The following is a 27737-nucleotide window of genomic DNA, read 5'->3' on the forward strand; positions in this document are numbered from 1 at the left end:
ATATTTTTTTTAATGCTGCCTGTGGGAGTTTATGGGGAAAAATCTAGTTTATATATTTGACCTTGCTTGAAGATGGTGACAGATTAAAATGAATTGCAAATATGAAAACTCACACATTTGTGCACAGAGTGCACTGAACATAATATTGACTGAGCATAGCAGCTAGCAGTGGAGATAAAGAAAATCATGCCATGAGTGTGTGAGGCAGGGAAAATGTTGAAGAAACATATGTTTGGTGGTGGCTCAGAGCTGAGATGGGGAACCTGTGACCTTCCACATGTTGCTGGACCCCAAATCTCATCATCTCTGACCATTGGTTGTGCTGGTGGGTGTTGGAGTCCAACAACATCTGGAGGGCTACAATTTATATGCTGCTGGCCTAGAACATGTCACACTATCTTTACAATGTGTTGGTTATGGGGTTCTTTGGCAGTTAAAGATGCCATCTACACAATACATTAAAAGCAGTATCACACCACTTTAAACAGTCATGGTTTCCCCCAAAGAATCCTGGGAAATGTATTTTGAGAAGGATGCTGAGAGTTTTAGGAGACTCCTATTCCCCTGATAGAGTTACAATTCCCAGAGTTGTTTTTACAATCAGTCCCTCTTCCCAGGGAACTCTGGGAATTGTAGCTTTCTGAGGGAAATAGGGGTTTCCTAACAACTCTCAGCACCCTTAACAAACACCAGTTCCCAGGATTCTTTAGGGGAAGCTGTGATGGTTTAAAATTGTATGATACTGCTTTAAATGTATAGTGCAGATGGGGTCAACATTTGAAAATTTGAAAATCCTTGAACTATGCCATGTTTGGACAGTCAGTTTCTCAGCATATTGATATATGCAATGCTTCAGTTAGAAACCATAAAAATAAAGAACTTGAATCTATTGTCCCTAGTAAGTCCAAGGAGGAAGGTAGTAAAAAAAAAAAGGTAACATTATGGCCACATCCACACCAGATCTTAATTCCACTTTAAACACTCATGGCTTCCCCCAAAGTATCTTGGGAAGTGTAGTTTGTGAAGGGTGGTGAGAGTTGTTAGGAGACTCCTATTCCCCTCATAAAGCTACAATTCTCAGAGTTCTCTGGGAAGAGGGACTGACTGGTAAACCACTCTGACAACTATAGCTCTGTGGGGAGAATAGGAGTCTCCTAACAAGTCTCAGCACCCTTCACAAACTACACTTCCCAGGATACTTGGGGAAGTCATGGCTTCCTCCCAAGAATAAAGTGGAATAAAGGTCTTGTGTGGATGTGGCCTCAGATTATTTTTTTCCTACAGAACAACCAACTAAACGGCAGAAACAAGCCCTTCCGCTCCTCCTTCATCTTGCAATCCTCACCTTAAAAATTAGCTACGACTCTTCCTAGTTAACAGTGTTCAAAGTTGTTGCTCAGTCTGTAGAAAGAAGTGTTGGAGTTACTGTAAGGGAATACTTTTTATAGGAAGTTATTCCAGCTGCTCCCCTCAGTGTGACTATTGGATAACTGTGTATGGTTCCCCCCCCACTGCAGTTGCCTTGCCGACAGCATCAGACTTGGAGCTGTACGATGTGTCCCACAACAGCATGAGAGCCAAGTGGAATGGAGTAGCCGGTGCAACCGGCTATATGATTCTGTATGCTGCTCTGACGGATGGACTAGCAGCAGATGAAAAGGAGGTGAGCTTAACATCAGCCGCAAGAGTCGTTCCGAATGTTCAAGGGATGAAAGGCATGATGAATCCTCCCTTCAAAGTGTGTGTTTATTTTCCTGAAAAGGTTCACTGGTCCCGCAACACATACTTAGAACTTTAATTTAATTTTATTTCTTACATATATACCCTGCTTTTCTTTTGTCATAGAAATCCAAGGTGGCATACATGTGGTTCCCAGGCCATCTACCTGGCACTGACCAGACCCAGACCTTCTGAGTGTCAGCAAGGTGGTGGCCTCATGTGCCTTCAGAACTTAGCCTGGGACTCATCAGAACACTCCTCAAAGCCTGTGTTTATTTTCCTGAAAAGATTCACTGCCTCCACAAATTCATACATATACTTAGAACTTGTCTGCTCATCTAACAGCAGGAAGTAGACTGTGGTCTTCTAATAGACCACTGGACCATCTGATGTCTGTTGGTTGCTGGTGTTTCTCCAAAGAGCCCTCTACTCCATGGCAACAATCTGGAGAAAAACTGTCCTTTGCATGGCTAAGAGGCACCAATGGGAAGGTTTTTTTTCCTAAGCTTTGTTGCTGTATGGGTGGCGGGGTTGACGGATAGAGAGATTTTATTTTTATTGTGGCTGTGGAGGAAAGGGATAAACCTCTCCTCCCTGCTTGCTTTGCTCGCATTCAAAATTGAGATCCTCTTGTCTGTAATTAATTAAAGAAAAATCAAAGACACAACTGCAGTCAACACATGTAACATGTATTTTGGCCCTTGGTTATTTCTAAGCAGTAGTCAGAAGTTCTAGGGATGGGGGAGAAATCTGATTCAGTTTGCATTTAAAGGCAAACTTACCTAATTCTCACTTTACAAAACGATACGTGAACCGGAACACAGCCATCCTTTGAAATTTGCACTTCTCTGAATTTGCAGTGCAGTTTATCCAAGTAATGTGTACAAAAATGCATACGCTAGTGTAAAGTGTGCATATAAATTCAAGAAAATGAAATGGACTGCCTTCAAGTCAATCCCGACTTATGGGTGACCCTATGAATCGGGTTTTCATGGTAAGCGGTATTCAGAGGGGGTTTACCATTGCCTTCCTCTGAGGCTGAGAGGCAGTGACTGGCCCAAGGTCACCCAGTGAGCTTCATGGCTGTGTGGGGATTCGAACCCTGGTCTCCTAGGTCGTAGTCCAACACTCTAACCACTACACCACACTGGCTCTCATATAAATTCATATATCAGTGAAAATAGCATACACAAATGTGGTATATCAGTGGAAACTGCTTGCCAACATGTATACGTTACTCAAAACTGCATACAAAAATGTGTTTACTAGGAGAAATTCTCTGATGAATTTTCATGACGACCATTTCAACCAAAATTGGCAAATTGCTGCAGAAATGTGGAGAGCGGAGTTTAAGAGTGGAAAAAACGAAAAAACGGAGAGAACTGAAATGGACATATTCATCCACTCCTAGTCAGAACTAGCATGTATTTTCTTGGCTTAGTGAATGAAACCTGCTTATTTAAACAGTATAAAAATTGGCCGGGAAGGGATACTATCTCTACCCCACCCTTCACTTTCTGTGTAAAATTACAATTATTCCCATTCAGGAAAGAAAATGTAACAACGTGCAAAGGCATGTAAAGCTGTGGCAAGGGTGTAAAGAAGCCATTGAGAGCTCGCATAGGCTTGTGTTTTGTTCTCGGCAAGTTCTGTAGGCATGTACCCCTCAACGAAAACTTGCTGAAATCAGCAAGCCTGAGAACCTCACCCTATAGACAGGTTTTCAACAAATAAGTCAGTCATTATTATTATTACTACACCCAGTGAAGGAGCTCAAGGGACAAAAATATTCACTTTAAATAGCAAACTGAATCAGTGATAACTAAACCCCACCCTATAGAAATAATTTTTAATATACTAATCAATAGCTGCCCTCTCCATAATCATCTTATTCCAGCTGCTATTTTGAGGTGTCTTTATTGTTGCAACAGCAACAACAGCAATCTCACAAGGGAAACCTTGGGGCCTTGAGACCTAGATATCTTCCTTCTCCTCACACCTGTGTACTGGGTTGTTGTTGTTGTTGTTGTGATTTAGGTTTATATCCCTCCCTCCCAGTAGCAGCCCAGGGTGGCAAACAAAAGCACTAAAATCCTGGAGCAAAAACCATCTGGAGCAAAAACCAAGTTAAGGGTGTGCCCTGTTCTATGTGTCGGGCAGGTGACAACTTAAGATGGCCCCATGGTCATCATGGAGGCCATGAAGTCCCAAGCAGGAACACTAGAGGCAGCCTCAGCATGGATGCTGATATCACCCGGGACTATCATTCTGGGCTCCTCCAATACCACAGCCGAGGTGGCCTCTGCCTGCTCGGTCAATAAAGCTGCAGGGCAGCGGGGTGGGCAGTACGCCAGCAGCAACCCTAGTTTACTGTCTCCTTGGCCCGACACCAGGTGCAGGCCCTCACAGCCAGCTCCAAGACAGAGTGGTTTCCTGGTGACAGAGATGGAAGTTCTGTAGACCACAGCAACTCCTCTCCCCCATCCCTGCAACTTGTGCTGGTATTGCACCAAGTATCCAGGTGGGCAAAGCTGGGTCAGATCAACTCCTCCCAACTCACCCACCCAGGTCTCGGTAATGCCTCAGTTTCTCATTTTTCCAATCTTAAATTCAGTTCTCCATATTTCTGCAGCAATTTGCTAATTATTTAAAAACCTCCTGACAATTCTTCAGCATTTTAGTGCGAATTTCCCCTAATAAATACATTTTTGTATGCAGTTTTGACTAATGTACAAATTATTGCAAGCAATTTCTCCTAACATAATGCATTTTTGTATGCTACTTTCACTAGCATATGCATTTTTATGCACACTTTCTCCTAATATATGGATTTTCGTAACCATTTTTTGGATGGAGAACTCCACTGCAAAATTCAGAGAAGTACAAATTTTGAAGGATGGCTGGGTTTTTTTGTTCTCATATTGTTTCAAAATGTGAATGTGATGGATTTGGCTTTAAATGCACACTAAATAGAATTTCTCCTCCATCCTTACCCTGGGGGCAGAATGCTAATGTACCAGATGCTGGCTGAAGACCTTTTGCTTCCCGAAGCAAAGCCCAAACCTTCCCCTGTCCCTAAGAGAGCCAACACCTTCAAAAGTCTTGTTGTGCAATTAAGACATCTGTTCCTGCCTTTCTCTACCTCCTCCCCATCATGATGTCACATAAAGCAGGGGGCTTTACTCTACTGCATGACAAGGCTGCCCCTGCATCTGTGTTTCCTCCAATCATGTCTTCAAAGCCCAGTTTCTCCTTTGCAAAAGTGTATCAGAAGACAGTGACTGGGTGGAAGGAGTAGGAGGCAAAGGGATGCTTAACTCTTCCTTTGCCTGTCACTTTCTCTCTACAACTCCTCCCGCAGCCACCATTTGTCTCCCAACAAGAGTTCCAGGATATGGTGTAGTGGTTAGAATGTTGGACTACGACCTGGGAGTTCAGGGTTTGAATCCCCACACAGCCATGAAGCTCACTGGGTGACCTTGGGCCAGTCACTGCCTCTCAGCCTCAGAGGAAGGCAATGGTAAACCCCCTCTGAATACCGCTTACCATGAAAACCCTATTCATAGGGTCGCCCATAAGTCGCAATCGACTTGAAGGCAGTTCATTTCCATTTAAGAGTTCCAGATTCGTGTTCCTCCCTCACAGAATTGCTCCCTCCTGATACGGCTTTGCAGAGGAGAAGCAGAAGCTGGAGTTTCAAGATGTGAACTGTAGGCACCATGTATCGTTCTACTGTGAAAGTGCTTGCTTTGTAGGGAAGCAAACTGCATGAGCAACACATTCCAAGTGTTATAAGCCATCAGTTGCAGGAATTATTTGTGGGATTGAACCCCAAACTGGAACAATGTTGTTTGTGGGTCTGCTCTACGTTAGTGATTATTTCTATTTCAAGCGTGGTCTGAGGGCGCATGATGCCACTACCTTGCTGAAGCTACTCACGTTTTTGTCTAATCATTGCCTAGATGGGAGACTGCTTGGGAACGCAGTGTACACTGCCTTGAGATCCATGATGGGTACAAAGGGCTCTTACAGACAACCTGTTACTCAGCATTCATCCTGATTTGTTTGCAGGGAGATTAGATGTTGACAGCTATTTTATGAGCATTCTTTCTGATTTGTTTGAGACGAGGTTAGGTGACGTTGCGTCAAGTTATCCCAGCTTCTAGTCCATTTTATTTATTTATTTATTTATAAATATATTTGTATACCACTATTTCGTTAAAAAAATCAAAGTGGTTCACAAGAAATTAAGAAAAACAACCATACAATAAAAACTTTAAAAATACAATAAAAACAAAGGTCAACTATTGTGAAAAAACGTATTCTTAATTGTCTGCATAAGCCTGGTGAAACAGGAAGGTTTTCAGCAGGCGTTTAAAAGTTAAAACAGGAACCACCTGCTGAATCTCTGTTGGCAGAGCATTCCAAAGAACTGGGCTGATGACACTGAAGTATCCTGTCACTTTTCTTACTGCAAAAAGCCCAATCTTTGTGGGAAGTAAGTTTGTTGTTCAAGACCTCCCAATCAACGATAGTTACTCAACCTGAATTTGCTGGTATGTGATTGAATCCCACCTGAAAATAGCAACCCTCTGGAAGCACTCAAAATATACTAAATAAATAAGCCCCCTTTTCCACCTTGCTTTGAACACAGGTTGTTCTCTTACCTGAAAGCTTTTCCCTTCCCTTCCCCCTAGTTATCTTGTTTAATTGGTTTGTATGTGAACGGACACTTTGTTTTGTCCATAGATGAAAATTGGAGGAAGTGCGACAGATATTGAGCTGGAGGGTCTGCTGCCCAGTATGGAATACACGGTCACCGTTTATGCAATGTTTGGAGAGGAAGCCAGTGATCCAATTACAGGACAAGAAACAACGTGTAAGTGGTTCATGCCCTCTTTTTGAGCTCTGGGAGTAAAACCCTAGAAGTGAATTCTGTGTTTGACAATGAATTTCTGACATTCACCTGGTGTAGAATATTTAGGCAGGGCAGGTGGGCCTATGTTTCACACCATTTATGAATATTCCTCCAAACTACCAAAGTCTGGTTATTACAAATCAGAAAAAAAAATAAACACAATACACTACTTTTTATTTTAATTTTAAGATATCTAAGAGCAGGTATTTGAGTTGTGCTGTGAATTTTGCCATCCACAAAAATATTTTCTTTGCCTCCATCTCCTGTGACACAGGACACTGATTTATGCTGAGCCAGACCATTGGTTCATCTAGTTCAGTATTGTCTACACTAACTAGCAGCGGCTCTCTAGGGTTTTGGATGGTGGGCATTCCCAGCTCTACCTGGAGATGTCCGGGATTGAACCTGGGACATTCTGCACACAAAGCAGATGCTCTACCACTGAGCTATGACCCTTTCCCCATACTGAAAATGAGGTAGCTCCCACCTTAGTTCTCCACTTTTATTTGCCAACTCTGCTTTTATGTCCCAAACCCTAAAATTGTGTGGCAATAGGGGGTTCACATAACCACCTCCTCACTCTGAAAGAACAGGCGGAGAGGGTCACAGGACCCCCACCCACTGCCATGCTCTCCAAAGTGTCCACACTTTAAGGGATATTGGAAAACGTTCTGCTCCTATAGAAATGTGCACAGGTAGAACTCCCCTACATGAGGAGGTATTCTGCCCAGTTTCGGACCAGCTCGACCCAGGACACCTGAATTCAAGTAGAACTCTTTCCAAAGTCTGTGAAAGAATGGGTGTCAGAGGAGCATGGTGGCAGCAGTTGGTGGTGGGCAGGACTAGACCATGTAGGGGTGGCTGCAGCTAGACCCAGGGCCAGCCCAAGACATTTTGCTGCCTGCGGCAAAGGGAGGATAGCACCCCTCCCCCTTCCACATGCAGAAGTCAACTGGGTTGGCAGTGGCATCTTACTCCAACACTGGTGACAGGATAGCATCCTCCACCCACTGCAGCAGAGGCAACACAATGATTTGGAATGCTAGAGCAGGCTCTGTACCATGCATAGCTCTGTCCACCAATAGGAACTGCCAGGGAGCTTTGGAGGAATAGCCGGGGGGGGGCACTGTCTCTGCCCTTCAGCATCTGGGTTGATTCACTCTGCCTAATGGTAGGGTCGGTCCTGGCTAGACCACGCAGCTATCTTTCAATGCATGTATGGGCTCATGTGAATATGCCTAATTCCTTATTCCTATGTATACACACACGTACGTGTGTTCCCTGTAAGGAACAGTTCCACTGGAAATATCTTCTGTACCGTCACTTTGATTTTGTGCCAACGAAATGTTTTCATTTTGGCATGGCTTATGCTGGAAATTTTCCTAGAAAGCCGTCTCTAAAATCAGACGTTTCTCATCTGGCACATTTTCTGTGGTGCTATAAAGGGATCCAAATTTTTTCATTCAAAATAACGTATGCTAGTAAACATGTAGCAATGAAACCAGAGGGGGGGGTGCATTTGAGAAGCATACAACATTACACACAAATGTCTGCAGCCAAACCCCATGTTTATTTTATTTTTAAAAAATACATCCTGGGTGATATTTGGGGGTATGTGTTTAATACTTTCCCAGCCAGTTGTTTTTTCTGCTTGGAATTACCTGTAACTGCTCCCCGCCCCGTAATAGGGAAGGGGAGCCCTCCAGATATTGTGAGATTCCAACTCATTAGCCCCACTGAGAATGGCCAGAACTTTGGGATGATGAGAGTTGTAGTCCAGCAACATCTGGAGGGCCACAGCTTTGCTGTCCCGGCCATATTGGGCTCTAGATGTGTTTTTATCCCTGACCTAAGGATGGGGGAGAAATTTGACTCAGTTCCCATTTGAAACTGAATCTCTCAGATTTACACTTTCCAAACTAATATGAGAACCAAACACAGTCACCCTTCAAAATTTGCACTTATCCCAATTTGGAGATGCAGTTCTCCAACTAAACAATGCTTACAAAAATGTATATATTAGCGGAAAGAGTGCATAAAAAGAAATATGTTAGTGAAACTAACATACAAAAATGCATTATATTAGGTAAAATTGTTTTCATTAGTCAAAACTGCAAACAAAAATGTGTTTATTAGGAGAAATTGACACTAAAATGTTGAAGATTTTTCATGAGGATTTTAAAAAAAATCACAGATAGCTGCAGAAATGTGAGGAACTGAATTTAAGATTGGACAAAGGAGAAACTGAGAGAACCAAAATTGACAGATCCTTTCCTCCCTACCCTAAGCATAGGGTTATGGCAGGCATGGAGTCTGGGTCCAGAGGGCCACAAAGTAAGGATCAGTGTACATGAACAGTAAATAATGTGCTAAAGCTCTTCCTGGACAGTTCTCCTTCAGATTGCCAGGGAATGAGAATGTGTATATTTGGATTTCCTCCAATGGGAGAAAAAAACCAGCATATAAGAGAAAAGGTTGCTCTTGTACATGGTTACACAGGAAGAAAAAACATGCAACTTACACATTTTGACAGTATGAACACATTTGTAAGGGGCTGTCTGTCTTCATGTTTAAGAGATATTGAAAGAAAACCAAAAAAATGTTTATAATTTGAACTTCCCTCTATTTTTGGAAGTACCTCTAAGTCCACCGCAGAACTTGAAGTTTTCAAATGTGGGACACAGCTCAGCTAAGATAACGTGGGATCCTACTTCAAAAAAAGTGAACGGCTATCGCATTATGTATGTTAAGACGGATGGAACAGAAACCAATGAGGTAAGCGGATTTTTAAAAACAGTTCTTGTAAAAAACATTAGTAACAGATGTTTTATGATATATCTATATCTTGTTTGTAATCTGCCAATAACTGATACAATAATTAGATTTAGTACTTCCTTTGGGTGAGAACAGTTTAAAAAGCCCAGCACAAACCTCTAGACCTAGAGATATGTGTCCCGGCTCTCAGCCAGACTCAGGACTCTAGGGGCTCATCTACACAGTGGTTTACTGTGTGTTTGGTGCTACTCACATCTCCTTTTAATTCACATGGTCTGCATGATGTTCCTGGCAAACAGAAGGTATCACACAGTTTTCCCCCTGTAAACCTGTACTAACTCAATCCGCTGGTAATACGAAAAGTTTAGAACAATATGACTCCACTCCACTCCACATGTCTTTGCAAACTGTTTGCTTTGATGGTTTTTAATGGGCGGGTGAATTGTCTCTTTCAGCTACTTCCCTTTCTCCGCCCACTAACTCTCCTATGAATTCCATTTTGTTTCCGGTGGTTTATCCAGCAACTTCCGACTACTCTGTCCTCCCCCTTCACAGTTTGCTGCAGCCCTCCCTTTTTTCCTTCCTTTCTCCCCAAGTAAACTTCCTTCACTCCTTGTAACTAGCAATGGGAATTGCCATTGGATTTTATCATTCTTTCTCATATTCGCTATCTTTGCGGAGATAATTTTGAAGTAAATTCTTTCTGCACCTAGTTTCTGATTTCCCCCCCCCCCAAAATCTAGATTTTTTAAAAAGTCACCTCAAAAATATCAAGTTCATATTGATATTTTGAGAAAATATCAATATAGATACTTTCTCAAAATATTGGTATTTATATCTAATTTAAAATACCTATATTATATTGATTTGTTTTTCCAGTGGGGAAAAATTAACTCAGAAAAAGCAAGGTGCAGCAGAGAAAGAAGGTGCCTGTGAGTTATCGCCTGCATCTTTTCCCCTTCAATCAATAAGGTGCAAAATCTACCTTTACTCAGCAGTGTGGCCACCAGTAGGAAAAATAAGAGAGTGAAGAGAAAAGGAATCAGATTATTAACGGCCACCAGTGGACCACAGGCATTAATAATGTGATCAATACTTTTATTGTTGTTTTTTCTATCATTACAGAGTTGAGAATAAACATTGATACCAGTGGAGGGTCATGAATAAATATAGATAATTCTCTGCAAAGCAATAATAATAATAATAATAGTGATAACAATGATGATGGAAGAGATCAGAAATATGATAAAATGATAAGACAGCGAAGGGAAAAGGAATGGCGGTGGTGGCCGGTGACCCTACTTCTCATGAACTTCCAAAATACATTCTCTCCTCCTAACAGACTAGTGTAAAGAGGGGAGGGAGGGCTACTTGCACAACTAAAATAAATGTAATGGTGAGCCGGGAACAGGAAGAAGGGGAGGGGGCAGGTGACCCCAATTCTTTTCAACCACCAAACTTCAGGAAGTGGTGGGGGCAGGAGGGAATGGAAATACTGCACAGGTCAAAAATATTTGTGCATGCCCGGTAACGCAACTGGAGGGAGTAAAAATATAAAATAAGAGGGCAAGGCCACAAAGAAACGATGACACTAATCCTTCCCAGAGGAATGTCTGCTTATGTAAATGGAAAACAACGGATTTGAAGCTACCATTGGACATGAAGTGTGGATCTTGTAAATCTATTACAACAGTAAAAGTTGTGTATTTGCTATGAAAAAATGCTCCCATGTGGATAAATCCAAAAACTGGGCTTTTCTGCATAAATCTTTATTCTTGAAATCAGAATAGGGATCTAGCATCTCATACTAGGCCTAAACCAGGATTCAAACAGAAACAAGCATACTGCATATTGGAAGCAACATCAGATGAGTTGTCACAACAGCAAATACAATAAGTGTTAATGCTTATGTACAGAAAAAGTGCAAGCATGTGACACTATTAATTCAGATTCTTTTCAGCACAAGCTGCAAGGTAGGGGCTACAAAAAAGGGGTGGATGAAATTGGGCTACTTGTAACTGTCCCTTCTCTAACCTCCACAACCTTGCAGACATGCCAGTCTCTGACTTTGCTGAGTCGCTTTCACTTTCCCCTGCCTGAGAAGTTCCAACGTTTTTGTTACCTCTTTTGCTGTTATGTTTGGCCTTGGTGCCAGCAGAGAGTCATCACCAGGTGGCTTCAAGGCTTCTGGAGACACATTCTCTGTAACCCCCTCATTTCCTTCATCAGTGCTGGCAATGTCCTCCCCAGTGCTGGTAACCCCTTCTCCATCATCCCATCCATGCCAGAGGAATTTCCTTGCGGACCATGACAATATGTCAAGGAACACAACGTGCAAGAAAACCTTCTAAAAACTCAAAAGACCTCCAATCACTAGTACATCACCCCCTTCACAGTCTTGTAAGATATAGGTCAGCATGAAAATGTTTTTGTTGTTGTTACATTGTGCACAAGCCCTAAGAAACATAGCAAATAAATACATAAATGGCCAAACAGCCAACTGCAAGACATGCACACACACATATCCCTTATTAGACTATTGTAAGGATTTTGGGTGCTGGATTGAGGGAGTGAAAGTAGCACCTTGGAGTTTTCCAAATGCCCTCCTCCTTACCAAGGAGCGTAGGGGAGACATACTTTGGTTATAAATTGTGAGCTGCATTGGGCACAGTCCACTGAAAAAAAAAGCAAGTGTATAAATAAACTAAATATAGGAGGATTCCAGATGTGGCTGATTTAGCATCACCCAATTACTGCTGTTCTGCTTTAAGCAGGAAGTGGAATAGCAACTCAGCTTCCAGAACTGTAACACTCTGTAGTCAAGTGGGCAGTCTCCCTTTCTCCAGCCCCCAAAATAGGAGCAGGGAGCATTTTCATTGTGTGTGGGACCAGGGGTAAATACTGCCTCCCACTGCACTCCCAGTTATGATTGTCCCCCTCTACAATCTTGTTGGAAGTGGGGTAAAAGCAACTCCTGTTTGGGTTCTTTTGTGTGTATTCCAGAAGAAAGATAGAGTTAGGGTCCTCCAGCTGGCTAGGCTTGCCTACCTTTACCTGTGCTGTTCTGTACCTAACTTCCTTCCATTGTAAACTGATATGCTCAGGTAAGCTGACCTGCCCCTCCTTCCTTTGTTTTTCGTCTTCTTCGATTGTCTGAGGAGAGAGGAGACATCTTTGTCTTTGTTCTCTCTCCTGAGCCATGAGGGCAATGCCCATTGCGCCTCCAACTTAGAACTAGGTATGCCTTTCCTATCTACTATGTATTTCTATAAATAAACTAGCTTTTCTTATTTTATGAAGTCTTAAGTCTCAGTGATCTAAATGCAGGGTAAAAGCCTGCTACTTAGGTAAATACACAGCGCTCTGTATCTCTGCATATATATTTCCATAACAAATTTAAGGAGGGAAGAAAAACAGAAATTAAGGCAATGCTGATTGGAAAGGGATGGGTTAAAGTGATAGAGTTGATTCATGGAGGGAGGTGAGAGAGACCATAAAAGGAAATGGCTGGACCAACCCTATACAGCTCATTACCAGCCAGAATAACAGCATGATAGGCCATCCATACTTGGGAAAATTGTACAGCTATTTGCTTGGGTTAAAGAAAAATGGGATGTTCTGAGCTCGGGGTGGCAGGGAAGGAAACTGAACTGGGAAAATACAAATGGGGGAAACTTGGTTCACACTGTTGTGCAGATGCCCCATAAAAAGTGAGTGAACCAAGCGTAGCAATTCCACAATAAATGTGCAACATGTATATAGTTTGGAAGGACCCCCGCGGTTGTTACTCTCTTTTGAGGGTGTCAGCACTAATGGAGAACGGGAAATTAAAGGAGTGATAACTGCACTCTATAACTTGACATTCAATATCTGGATGGAGAAGGGTTGTGTGCTCTTTGGCAGGCTGACCTTGAACTTAAGCTCTCAGACTTGAATTGGGAAAACGTGCTCCAAATTGCACCTGAACTCTACTTCAGCTAAGATTTGGGGAGCAGGATTAAAACTGATACCTAGGTGGCACTGGACTGCTGTTAGACTCAGCTATGTTACTTCATCCACTTCTCTGCATTGCTGGAGGGGATTCCCAGTTAAGGGGATGGTTTTTCATCTTTGGTGGTCCTGCAAGAAAGTGCGAGGTTTCTGGGACAAAGTTTTCAATTCTGTTAGTCAAATTATAGGGCAAATAATATCCCAGACCCAGCACTGGCTCTCCTCTCTATATTTCAAGGAGAATCCAACTTTTCTCTAATACCTAAGGTTTTTACTTTGAAACTGCTGGTGGCTGCCAGGCTTGAAGTTGCACCCCACTGGAAGGACCTTCTTAACCTTTCTATTAACTTTTGATATGCTAAGATCTGGCAGCTGCTCTAGATGAAAAGTCGACCCAGCAATGTAGAGAAGCCAGGGGGAAGGTGTGTGGTTCAGATTTATCACTTTTGGAAATGAAATTAGAGCTTGGAAAAGTTACTTTTTTTAAACTACAACTCCCATCAGCCCCAGCCAGCATGGCCACTGGATTGGGCTGATGGGAGTTGTAGTTCAAAAAAGTAACCAAGCTCTGAAATTAATGTAACACCGCATACCCCCCAAAGGCCCACTTTTCCTTTTTGGCAAGTTTCTTTGATGGGAGAGTAGTAGGTCCTAAGTAGAAGAGTTCCCATATGTAGGATTGTAGGATTGTTGCCTTATGGTCTTTATGAATATGTAATTGTGACATTACCTTTGTGTTATAATGTTCTTACCTTTGTTTTGTTGCTACCAAAAATGTAATAAAAGTATTATTAAAAAAAATAAAAAATAAATGCCCAATGTTTGGAAGCAGCCTCAACTAAACTATCAGTCATAAGGGGAGTGGGGAAAGCCTTGCGTATCCAAGTCCACCCTCCTATTGATCTCTAATAATAGTTTATATCAATCAATCTTTAGTCAACATCTATATCACGGTTTCCCAACCTTGTGTCCTCCAGGGGTTGTGTCCAGTGCTAGTCTACTCAGAGTGAACACATTGAAATTAATTATCATGGCTAACTTAAGTCTAGTCATTCCAGTGAGTCTAAAACTTAGTTGACTACAACTCCAGATGTTTTGGAGTAGCACTTCCATCAGCCCAGACCAGCATAGTTCTCCTGGCTGGGGCTAACAGGAGTTGCCCAAAGACATTTGGAGGACACCAAGTTTCTGTTACTGTTGCTATTGCTGCCAATTTTTCCTGGATACCAGATCTCTGGCTGGAAGGTCATATAGCTCATTCCACAGGAAGTGAAGGCACAACTGCTTGGCTCTTCAAACAGAAATACCATTTGTGGTTTGTTTGTTTGGTTTTATAAGCATGACCTGTAAGTGCTGTCCTTCCTTCCAAGTCCTGGTGGTCCAGTTCAGCAGCAGGATCTGGCGGAGTGATGGTGTAGATGATAGTAAAAAAAAAAAGGGGGGGGGAGGAAGTATAGTATCCTCTTTCTCCTCCCCCCTTCTGTGTAGCTAAAAGGGGAGGAAGATGGGTCTTTTGCCAAACCACTAAAGGGTACATTCTGACATGCAATGCAGAGTTCCTTCCTCAGCTGTTAAGGGACTCCCCCAGCTCAATACAAGCCTCTCTTTTGCATCCTGAAGTAAATTGTGCAAGCCGCCTAAGTTTTGCCTTGGGATTTGTCACATGGTTCCTCATTGACAGCCCCCTTTTATTTTGCAGGAAGAGGTTGGTCGTGTTTCAACCCACACTCTGAAGAGTCTGACGTCCCTCACTGAGTATACCGTTGCTATTTTCTCCCTTTATGATGAGGGCCAATCTGAGCCACTCACTGGCAGCTTCACCACAAGTAAGTCACGCTGCAATTCTGAAAGCTTTCCAAGTGCAGCTGTCTTTTTCCTTTACTTTTCTGGAAAGCAAGGTAATTGCAACAACCTCTCACTGTGATTTTTTTTTTTAAGAAAAGGAACATAAGACTCCACCCCAACCCCCACACGTTTTCATTCATTTGATAGTTTGGAAGCTTAACATTAAAACAGATGCAAATGGGTATTTTGTCAGATACCTTCTAATAGTGGCTAGAGAAAAAAAGAGGGAGACATTTAAATACTGGATAGCTGGAGGCAAGGTAGGTTTTGCCAAATCACTGTGTAAATTATGTGGATGAAGGAAACTACTCGCAATTTCTTTAAGAAATGTTTATTTCCAACATTCAGTTGCATTGATTTTTTGAACTGCAAAACACAGTTCTATTACAAATTAGAATCTCTAAGGCTAAGTATTCCTTGTGCCAAAGAACTAAAAGGGAAATGGTAAGATTCTGTCCTCCTCTCCTTCCCTACTCTAGTTTCTTAAAAAGTAAGAAATAAATCACAGACAATAAGTTTACACAGCATTTATATACTGTAGTGCTTTAGAATGTTTAAATAGTGCTTTACTACTGTCATCATCTCAGTAATCCTTACAACAACCCTGCAAGGTGGGTTAGTAAGTATTGTCATCCTCATAATACAGAAAGAAAACAGAGACCGAGAGTTGCTCATAAGACTACTTACTGATCTCATGGCAGGAGCAAAATTTGCACTCTGAGCTTCCTGTTTCATAGGTCAGTAGTCTCAGTCTAGCAGGACGTATCAACTGCTTAGGGCAGTGTCAACATAACTAGATCCATTGTTTTGATGTTTCCATTCTTTATGCCCACAACCAATGCCCAGCTGTGGACACTCAAGTCCTGCATAAATGATTCTGTACACTACTGCTATACTTCATTTGGCAATATTGACTGATCCTGGTGTAGTAGCTTCAGCTTATCTACTGCTGCAGTATCACCTCCTGAGAGTGCCTCCAGCATGTCAATATTTTGCAGAAAGGATTCAGTGCATACTGCAAATTTAGGGTTGTGCAATTAAAGTGGATTAAGGCCCTCGCACAACAAATACACTTAAAAATAAAAAAGACTTTTTGCAGTTAGGAAAGTGATGGGGAAATGCAATGAAAAGTGTGGGGTGAACAAATTATTAATGGGAAGACATGTAAACACTTCACAAGCAAATCAGGATGACTTGAGGATGAATATTCATTATTGTATAACCTTCTTGCAAACAAATCAGAACAAATGCTGAATAAGAACTGGACATCATCTCACCTCTGTGTAAACTTTGTACAAGCAAATTGGGATAAACGCTGAATAAACAGGTTGTCTGTTTCACAATGAAAATTCTAATATTACAGAGCTTAGCTCTCTTTGCTTCTAGCCCATGGAGCCATTAATGAGGTTGAGCACAAGGAATAGTACATAATGCTAAAAGGGGATCTGAGATTTGATTTTTGTAGGGAAAGTTTAATTAGCTAGATTATTCAATTAATTTTTGATCAATTAAAGGATGCCTCTAATTGTGCAACAGGTTTTTGTTATAAAAAATCAACACAAGCACTTACAAAAACCGCAAGGTTAGTTACCACTTTGAAAGAGGCGTTCCTGTTTTCTTTCTCTAAAGGAAATGCCCATTTCCAAATGGTGTCTGCTGCAACATGCATGTGCATTATCTAAGAAAAATGTATGTTTTTCCCCTTTAGAACAATTGTTTTATTCATGTGCGAATGCATGCAGAAAATAAAATGTAGGCAGATAATCAATTAAAGCTCATGTGATGAACTTTTATGCAAATGTTTGTGGAGCATATCTGGAAATCTTACGTTTCTTTGCTATGTGATATTACCCTGCAGAAAAAGTTCCATCCCCTGAGTATTTGGAAATACATGAAGTATCTACAGATAGTTTTAGAGTCAGCTGGAAGCCACCATCCTCTGATGTTGCCCTTTATCGACTAGCATGGATTCCACTGGGTGGGGAAGAAGCTGAAGAGGTGAATATTCTTACCTCTCATATGGTATCCTATATACCAACATCTGACAATGTGCTACAGCAGGAATAGCCAATATTGCTAGACTACAGTTTCCATTCTCCTTGTCCATTGGTCGTGTCGGTTGGGGCTAATGGGAGTTGTAGTCCAACAACATGTGGAGGAGATCATGCTGGCTATCCCTTTGCTACAGGTAGGGATGGGGGGAGATTTGATTTGGTTCATATTTAAAGCTGAATTTATCAAATCCACACTTTCTGAAACAACATGAGAACCAAAACACAGTCGTCTTTCAATTTTGTGATGCAATCCTCCAACCAAACCAGGTTTCCAAAAATACATATATTAGGAGAAAATGTGCAGAATATATTAGTGAAAAAATATAAAATGCATTATATTAAGAGAAAATGCTTGCAAAAGTGTGTACAGTAATCAAAACATCATATAAAATGTGTTTAGCAGGAGAAATTCACACGAAAATGCTGAAGAATTTTTATGAAGTTTTTTTTTTTTTAATCCAAATTGCTACAGAACTGAATTTAAGATTGGAAAAATGAGACATGGAGAGAACTGACACTGACAGATCTTTCCATCCCCAGCTACAGGATAGGGCAAAACAAAAAAGAGAGAGGATACAATTCAAACAGCTACTTCAGGTGCACCTAAAGGTTTGGACATGGCAAGTGTGGAAGGGAAACAGACTCTTCGAAAGAGCTTTTCTCCTTGAAGTTTCTTTCCACCCTCCTCCATGTCTACAGAAAAAAAAAGTTAAATACAGGGTGTTTTACAAGTACACTGAATGAATCAATCAGGTGAAACAAACTTCACTGGACATTTGCATTCTGACATTCAATTGCATTGATTTTTTGTTGATGTGTAGAGAAGTTCAAATATTTAACAATGTTTTTGAGACAAGCAAATGACTTGTGAGTAATTTGGCAGGTCTCATGAGATGCACCTAACATTTATTTTAGGCACCATAATTCTCTCTCTGTCTTGTAAATCAATAATTTTTTTTTTCGGGGGGGTTCATCTAACGTAGCAGCCAAGGCAGATAACTTGTCTTGATCTCTGTTGTTCTGCGTGTTTCAGATTGTCTTAAGCGGTGAGGTGGACAACTATGGAGTCGAAGGCTTGCTGCCCAGTACAGAATATGAGGTGTCTTTGGTGGCCATCTTCGATGACGAAAGTGAAAGTGATGTTGTCGATGTTCTTGGGACTACACGTAAGACAGGAAATGTTACAATCTTCTCTTTCCTCCAGTGCTTAATTTCTAGGAAAAGAGAAGACATAGCTCCAGTCTGTCTGGAAACACTTCCTTCTAAGGTGCAAACCCTTTCCTCAATTCCCTGATATATGGCGGCGCGGGGTGTGTGGTGTGCCTCTTTGTAGTTACTTGGTGGTGAAGAAAATATTCTTTGCACTTGCTCAAGGGCATTTTGCTCTATTCCTACATTATTGTTACTGTTACTGTTATCACCTTCCACGTATATGTCTCAAGGTGATGCATGCAATATAATAAAACAGCCAAAAAACACCACAGACAATAACAGCAGATGAATAGAAAAACAATAAAAGGAAACGCCACTGGCAGAAAACTATTCACCTAGCTAGGAAAAGCTTGTCAGAGCAAAGATGTCTTCAGTTGTCTGTGGAAAGTGCAGATAGTGGGCACATGTTGTATCTTGGCAGGGATGCTATTCCACAGAACAGGGGTAACCCCACTGAAAGCCTTGCTCCACATTACTGTGGAGCAGCCTTCTGAGATCTTTGGCATGTTCAGGAGAAGCTTCCACAATGTGACCTCCTGGGTATATAAGGGAGACTTCATGCATTACAGGGTAAGCTTTGACATTCAAAACTGATGCTGGGCTGACCTCTAGTAAGCCAGGATGCATATCAAGCCTTATCTCATACTAAATAGCAGTACTGATCTAATAATAACTCCATCCATACTGTCTTCCATTGTGTGGATCAAAATATTTGGGATTGACTGTCTCCCTCAGCCTATGTCAGTTCATGCCTCCTATATCTTTTCAAGCTAGGGCATTGTTCTTCTGATGTTTTTTGGACTACAAGTCCCACCATCCCTGACTCCTGGCTAGGAATGATGGGAATTGTGATGCAACAACATCTGGAAAATGAAGGCTGACAAACATTGAACTAGGATGTTCAGCATTGGGTCTATTTCATTTTCAGATAATAGCAACTGATAGCCATTCATTGTTTGATCCTAAGTCAACCCTTAGTGGTAAGACTTGCTTGTCTTGGAGGGAGGTGTTGTAGTGTATGATCAATGGGAGTGTGGGCATGGCCATGTGCACATACCCTAATTCTTCTTCTCCACTTCTGCCACTAGCTATGTTTCCAGGTGGTTGAAGGCAAAGATCTGTCTGTGTATTCATCTGCTTGTAGGGAGATTCCTACCTTGAAACTACTCTGTCTGTCGAGGTCCCAGATCCTTTCCTGTATCTGAATCTTTGGCTGTGTTCTCATTACTGTTTCATCTGGCTCCAGTGCACTCCCATTGTTGGTTTTTAAATCTGTGGACACATGATGTGTAGTTTCTTGTGCAGTTCCATGTGTTTCCCTCTGAGCCAGCTTCAACCCAACTCGAAAACCATAGCAGGAAACCAACCAGGCACATGGGGAGGACATCCCTGCAACCTCTCCACCCTCCTGTGTGGACAGACAGTGGATGACATGGAAACACATCAAAGCGTACTGCTGGATACAGCAAGGTGCAAATGCAACTTGAAATGCAGTGGGGGAAAATTACCTCGCTGCATTTTAAGCTGATAATGTGTGCATAGCTTTTCAGTTAAGCTTAGTCCCTGGTACCAGTGAAAAATATGCATAGTGCTTTTTTTTTTTAAAGGTGCCAGGGACTTTAACCTGCCAAGCTAATGATGAATTTTTAGATACAAGATAATATTTTGAGCATTTTGTGCACACTCTTCTGGACCCTCACAAGCTGGCCTAGAACCGAGGTGTGCCACCTTTCAGGCTTAATGTAGCCATTACCTGCAACTCTCTCCCAGTTTCTTTGCTCCCATTTGCGGTTCCTAGATGTGTGCTTACTGCATTTTCAGGGAAAGTGGCAGGAGTGTGGTGGGTGCAGGGGGAAAACAGTGGGTGGTGAAATGGTTAAGCACTCCATTGTCCACTGCTTCTTTAATAAAAAATACAGTCTTCACCTGCCACTTTGAAGTTTTTTGAAGGCTACAAGGTTTGCTAGGCTTGTGTGTACTGCTCAAGGTCTAATTCTGTTCTTAAGTCGATAGCTTTTTGCAAATGTCAGTTGAACAACATGGAGGGCTAACTTCATGTTGTGCTCAGATGTGTGTAAGGGAGTTCTGATGCAGGTGTGTGCATGTGTGCGTGCATGTGTGTGCGTGTGTGTGTGTGTACACAGTGGAGTCTGGTGGCTCCATATCAGTTGGGCAGTGAATCCATTCCGGGTTTTAGTCCAAACTTTCAAGGAGCTGTTCAAGGTGCTTTCTTGCAAGTTTGAACTGAAAGCCAATTTGGATACACTGCCCTTCTGACATCGGGCCTCCTGTCTCCAGTGCATGCGTGCGTGGTGCGTAGTCTTTGCTGGTCTGCAGCTTTGCCCAAATCCAAAGACACACACACACAATTCAAAATGTTTAGCACATTTTGAAGCCCACAAGAGAAAAGTGGTTTTGCTGGGAGAAATTAAAACAGAGAAACTGTAAGTGGGGCAAAGTTTAAGCACTCCTCTTCCTCAGTGTTTATCTGGCTACATAAAAACCATACATTTAAATCACATTTAAACACATCCCCCAACCCCTGCAAAGAATACTGTGCACTGTGGTTTATCCCTCACAGAGCTGCAGTTCCCAGCACCCTTCACGAATTACAGTTCCCAGGATTCTTTGCAGGGGAGATGTGCTTTAAATATGTGGTGTGTGCACAGCCTCTGTTTCAAATTTCCTTCTCCCAAAGTTGCTCTTTTCTTTTTCTTTTTTAAAAAAGGTACTGGTATTTTTGCATGCATTTGCATGTAATCTGTACTTATCCATTAGGGAGAATAAGTACTATATTACAGCATAGTACTTAGACTATAATGCTACACTTCTATGCACTTAAAGTGCAACTGTAATGTATAAGTGCCTGCAAATGTTTGAAATTGCTGAAATGGTCCTGCATTGCCGTAGCCAGTAAATGAATGTAGGTGTCAGAGACATGTGTATGCTGCTTTTAAAATGAGATTTCGTATGAAAGGTTTTGCATCATGTTGTTTTTCAGTTGAAATCACAACTACGGAAATGACCACCGTAACCACGACTAGTACCACAACTTCCCAGCCTACAACAGCAGGTAAAAAAAAAAAAAAGCAAAATACAGTAACATAGGAGTGCGTTAAATATTACTGCGAACAAATTTTCTTATTATATTCTTGGGATAACTGAGCTTATTTGTTTTCTTGGTGGTGGTACCCCAAGCTATGGAAAAGCCTCCCCCAAAGAGAAACAGCTGGTAAATTATGCCATCTTAAAAACCTGAATTTGAACCCCATTGACTGTACAGAAATGTTTATGCTGCCACTGTTTTATAAAACCTTTAATATTGTATTTTATTATTTTGTCTTTATGAGCTGCCTAGAGAACTATGGTGTTGTGTGGTCAATATACCTGCTGTAATGATTTATAATAATAATAATAATATTTTAACTAAAATGTTTAATCTTATTTCAGTCTTTCGAACAGGAATAAGGAATCTTGCCATAGATGATGAAACTACCTCAAGCTTGAGAGTGAAATGGGACATTTCAGACCACAGTGTTCGTCAGTTCAGGGTGACATACCTCACTGCTGATGGTGGTCATGGTGAAGAAGTGGTAAGAATGGTTGGCATGAGTTTTTCATATGGCTTAGCTTGGGCTCTGAAAGGTAAATCAGTAACAAGGAGGCAAAGAACTCATCATACAATGACTAAATGCTGACAGTCACACAGAGATATATCACATACGCATAATTTTGTTTGTATTATTTACTTGGTTATGGATACTTGCATTTTTAATATTTTTTATTTGTAAATTTAGTAAAGAAAAAAAGAAATAAAATAAAGTATTATTAAAAATAAAGAAAAAGAAATAATATATGAATAGTATTACTACCGCTACTACTAATAATAATACCACCAGCATCAATTCACATTATGGATACAATAACCATCAGTACATCCATTTTAAGTTAAACATATAAGTAAATATAAGCCCTCCAGATGTCCAAATAGGTGTCCACATAAAATTACTGCTACAGATCATTTTTGGGCATTGCCACTTATCTCTGGAACACTTACCCATCTGTAAGGCTGATGATTTTTAGGAGACAACTAAAAATGCTTCTCTCTTCACTTCCCCAGTTAATTCACTACAATGCATGCTGCTGAAATGGATTTGTTGGCTGCTTTTAACTATTGAGTTTGTAGCTGTCAGGCCCAGGATGTGACTCAGGAACCAGACCAACGGCTGTAGTTAATTCGTGTTTTATTAGGGTAATGTCCAAACAAAGACTGCGTTTTCTCATGAAGCAATACAGGGATACAGGTCCTGCGGCATTGGGAGAAAGTTGACAGAGCAAGGGACTTCTTCCCACCTGTTCTTTAAGAAGGGGCCAAACGGGCGCGCAATCTTTCGCTCCTCCTTAACTGCCCCTCAGGTACTGCCCGCCTTCCCCCCCTTCTCTCCTGTCTTTTCAGCTGTCTGCGTGTGCGCGGTGAGGGGGGAAGCATCACCCCCTCCTCTTCTGAAGTTTCCGATTCCAGGATGGGGGATAGGGGAGGGGCTGATGGTAAACTGCCTCCCCGCTTTTCGGCTGTGAGCAGCCCTCCCTCTTTCCCCTCTTGCTCTGAGCCTGAAAGAGGGGGAGGCGTGAGAATGTCCAGGGAGGGCTCAGGCTCCCCGTCGCTAAGCGACCTTATCACTGGCAGTTCCTCTGTTTCGTCTTCGCTCCAAAGGGGGGAAGTTCCTCCCCCTTCCCTCTGCCATCCATCCAAATACTCTTCTCCCAACTCTCCGGGATCCAGCTCTCCGGGATTGGGACCCCAGCTCTGCCTTCCGACACCATCCCCCCTCCCAGGCTGTGTCCCCCTCCCCTTGTCTGGCTTGGGACGGTGGGGAAAACGTTGATGGAAAAGTTTTACCAATTCTGGAGCATGCACATCAGCTGCATCTTCCCATGATCTGTCAGCCACCCCATAGCCTTTCCAGTGAATCAAGTACTGCAGCTTGTGGCGTCTGATCCTGGAATCTAAGATCTCCTCAACTTCAAACTCAAGCTGCTCATTTACCAGGAGTGGAGCTCCGGGAGGTTCCTCCGGCCGTAACTCACTGGGAGGGGCGGCTTTTGTTAAGAGGGATCGATGGAACACAGGATGTATTTTAAACGTGTCAGGCAGCTTCAGTCGGTACGCCACGGGATTGATTTGAGTTTCTATTTCGAAAGGACCCACCCTCTTGTCTTGTAATTTTCTACATTTGCCCGGCATCTGGAGGAAGCGGGTGGACAGCCATACCTGGTCTCCCGGTTGAAGGGGGGGGGCTCCTTCCTGTGCAGGTCAGCAACTCACTTGTACTCCGTTTTGGCTTCGTTTAACTGCTGTTTCAGTGTCTGTTGCGCCACTTGCAATTCCTTAAGGAAGTTCTCAGCTGCCGGTACCAGCATTCCTTCTGAGCTGCTTGGAAAGACTTTAGGATGGAATCCATAATTAGCGAAGAACGGGGTTTGTTGAGTGCTGGAGTGCAGAGAATTGTTGTGGGCGAACTCTGCAAAATGCAAATATGATACCCAGTCAGTCTGTTGATAGGACACATAACTTCGTAAATATCTTTCCAAAACGGCGTTCAAGCATTCCGTCTGCCCATCTGTCTGGGGGTGATGGGCGGAGGAGAGTTTTAATTCCGTCTGCAACTGTTTCCACATTGCTCTCCAAAATTTGGCTGTGAACTGAGTTCCTCGGTCTGAGACTACGCTGTTTGGCAATCCATGCAGCCGGTAGACTTCTTTTATGAATAACTTGGCCGTTTCTTTAGCCTCTAAGGCCCCTGCACAAGGAAGAAAGTGTGCCATTTTGGTAAGTAGATCCACCACTACTAAGATGGCTGTCATTCCTTGGGACTTGGGTAGATCAGTTATAAAATCCATGGAGAGGTCCTTCCAGGGTTCGTGTGGGACAGGCAACGGTTGTAACAGTCCTGCTGGTGTCCCTGTTTGTGTTTTTGTCCGCAGACAGACAGAGCAGGACTTTACATAACTCTCAATATCCCGACGCATTTTAGGCCACCAGAAGTCCTTGGCCACGTTCTGAATGGTCTTGTAAATCCCAAAGTGTCCCTCTGTGATGGAATCATGACACTGGCATAGGATTCTGAGCCTTAATTCCCCTTCTGACACATATCTGGCGGTTTTGAACCATAACAGTCCATTTCTCCAGTGAAAGGTTACTTCTGAGTCTTGACCTTGTCCCGTCTCCGGCTGATATTTTAGCATGTCTGCATCTTCTTCTTGTGCCTTTTTGAGTTCCTCTTCCCATGAAGGCTGGCATACTCCCAACGTTAATTTCTCTGGCGGGATTACGTACTGAGGCTGGTCCTCGGATTCACTTTCTTTGTATTGTGGCTGTCTGGATAAGGCATCCGCTCTCTGGTTTTTGGCTTGGGCATGGTAAGTAATCTGGAAGTTAAACCTAGTGAAGAACTGGGACCATCTTATCTGTCTCTGGTTCAGCTTTCTGGCTGTTTGGAGGCTTTCAAGATTCTTGTGGTCGGAGCGCACTTCAATTCGATGAGAGGTCCCCTCTAGGTATTGTCTCCAGTTTTCAAAAGAGTCCTTGATGGCCAGCAGCTCCTTCTCCCAAACTGTGTAGTTCTTCTCTGCAGGCTTTAACTTCCGAGAGAAGTACGCACAGGGGTGCAGCTCCTTCCCTTCTTGGTCTAATTGTAGCAGGACCCCCCCGATGGCAAAATCTGAAGCATCTGCTTCCACTACAAAAGGGCGGTTCGGATCAGCAAAGCGCAGAATGGGCTCAGTAGCAAACCTTCTCTTCAGCTCCTCAAAGGCCTCGGTGGCATTCTCTGTCCATTGAAACTTCTTCTTCCCCCTTAAACAGTCAGTCAGAGGAGCTGTTAATTTGGAAAACCCTGGAATGAACTTTCTGTAATAATTGGCAAACCCCAAAAACCGTTGTACATCCTTTTTGGTGACAGGTTGGCCCCAGTCCAATATGCAGCTTACTTTCCCTGGGTCCATCTCCACGCCTTCCGCTGAGATTCGATATCCAAGGAAGTCTAGAGACTTGAGGTCAAATCCACATTTCTCTAATTTAGCATACAGGTGATTTTCTCTCAGTCTCTTCAACACTGTCTTCACATGCTGGTCGTGGTCTTCCTGGTTCTTTGAGAACACCAGGATATCATCTAAGTAACAGATTACATACGTGTCCAACAAGTCTCTAAACACGTCGTTCATGAATTTTTGAAAAATTCCTGGACTTCCACAAAGCCCGAACGGCATGACCAGGTATTCATACTGTCCGTAAGCGGTCAAGAATCCTGTTTTCCATTCATCTCCCTCCTTCATTCTGATCAGATTGTACGCTCCTTTCAAATCCAACTTCGTGAAGATTTTTGCAGAGCGCAGTCGGTCCAGCAACTCTGAGATCAGGGGCAGCGGGTAGCTGTTGGGGATGGTGATCTGGTTCAATGCGCGATAGTCGTTACAGGGTCTGAGTCCCCCCCCCTTCTTTTTCACAAACAATAGTGGCGCTCCAGCAGGGGATTGTGAGGGGTGTATGAATCCTCGCCTCAGGTTTTTATCCAGGAATTCCTTCAGGGCCTCCCTCTCATTCTCTGTGAGAGAGTAGATTCTCCCTGATGGGATGCTGGCTCCTGGCACTAGGTCAATCGCACAGTCGTAAGGGCGGTGGGGGGGTAAAGTCTCTGCCTCTTTTTCATCAAACACATCTTTGAATTCTTCATACTTTGGCGGCAGGGTCACTTGCTCGATCTCTTGCACTGCCCCCGCTAAGGTGTTCTTGATTCCTTCAGGTTGACAGTTCTCCTGGCAATACTGTGAGGTGAACCACACCACCGCCTCCTTCCAACTTATTTTGGGTTCATGCTTTGCTAGCCAGGGCATTCCCAGAATCACCTCAAAGTTCGAGAGATCTGACACGTATAGCGAAATGAACTCTTCGTGCCCAGGGATTTGAAGTTTCACTTCCTCCATGGCTTGTGTCACCCCTCCTGACTTCAGGGGTCTCCCATCGATAGTCTCCACGGCTAGGGGAGCGTCCAGTTTCTACCGGGAAATTCCATGACGCTTGACTAACTTTGCATCAATAAAATTTGTGGAGGCTCCACTGTCAATTAAGGCAGTGGAATTAAACACCACTCCTCTGGAAGTTGTAATCCGAATAGGCAAGACCAACACCCCCTTTGAGGGAGGTTGGATCGTTGGGGGGCCTTTATACAATGCTGCCCCCAGTCCACCGGCCTGCACGTGGACTGGGTGTTCTAGTTTCCCAACGGCTCGGCTTTCCCCCCTTTCAGTCCACAGTCTCTGGCCACATGGCCCGGCTTTGAACAATAAAAGCATAAACGTTCCCGGCGTCGTCTTTCCTTTTCTTCTTCCGACAGTCTTGGCCTAGCCCCTCCCTGTCCCTCAGTTGCATTACCTGCCATCCCTGCAGTGGGAAGGGTCTTGTTGCGGGATGCCGAGGCTGAGTATCTCGGGACCTCCTGCTTCCTTTCCAGGCACCTTCCTTCCATCCGGTGCTCTTTCTGTAGGCATAGCCGGATGAGCCCTGGTAGGTCAGCGGGGGGGGGAGGTCCTGGCCAACTCATCCAGGATTTCAGCATTTAATCCACTCCGGTACATAAACATCAGGGCGGCGTCATTGTAACCAGTTTCCTGGGACAGAATTTTAAAAGCGTTAGTGTACTCGGAAACAGTCCCTTTAGCTTGCTTCAGAGCGCCTAGTTGCCGTGCTACTGTTTCAGCCCTTTGCGGGTCTTGAAACATCTCGGTCATCTCCTGTATAAATCCTCTGTACCTTCCTAAGACAGTATCCTTTCTCACGAGATACGGAGTCACCCATTTTGCAGCTTCTCCCTCCAGGAGGCTAATCACGAAAGCTACTTTAGCCCCATCGTCTGGAAATTCCGTGTGCCTGACATCCAGATATAACTCACATTGAGCCACGAAGGTTGCCAACTGATCACTTTGTCCCGCGTATTTTGGGGGCAATCCAATGGGAACCTTTACTATGGCAGCTGGAGGGGCTGTTCGCATCTGGTCTATCGTGGCCTTCAAGGTTTGATTATCCGTCTTCAGCGCCTTGACTGCTGCTAGCAGGGCTTGAACATCCGTCTGCAAATCAGCTACCTTAGTCCTCAAGAGTTCCACTTCTTCCGTCTCAGAAGTGGGGTTCATCCCCCCCGCTGCTCCCTTTGACATCTTGTCCCAGT

At 43.0% G+C, this 27737-nt stretch overlaps 1 protein-coding gene across 3 annotated transcripts in view; it reads left to right on the forward strand.

Annotated features, from left to right (window-relative positions):
* Positions 1-27737, forward strand: part of COL14A1 (collagen type XIV alpha 1 chain) — a 189534-nt gene that overhangs the window by 71875 nt on the left and 89922 nt on the right. For all 3 annotated transcript variants that reach the window (XM_061605762.1, XM_061605771.1, XM_061605753.1), the window contains exons 13-20: positions 1518-1663; positions 6469-6598; positions 9273-9412; positions 15102-15228; positions 17106-17245; positions 18335-18467; positions 21515-21586; positions 21964-22106. In XM_061605762.1, the coding sequence (XP_061461746.1) occupies positions 1518-1663; positions 6469-6598; positions 9273-9412; positions 15102-15228; positions 17106-17245; positions 18335-18467; positions 21515-21586; positions 21964-22106 (1031 nt within the window). The remainder of the gene's footprint in view (positions 1-1517; positions 1664-6468; positions 6599-9272; positions 9413-15101; positions 15229-17105; positions 17246-18334; positions 18468-21514; positions 21587-21963; positions 22107-27737) is intronic.

This window comes from Rhineura floridana, chromosome 1 (genome assembly GCF_030035675.1).
Source record: "Rhineura floridana isolate rRhiFlo1 chromosome 1, rRhiFlo1.hap2, whole genome shotgun sequence".
In the NCBI taxonomy this organism is placed as follows: Eukaryota; Metazoa; Chordata; class Lepidosauria; order Squamata; family Rhineuridae; genus Rhineura; species Rhineura floridana.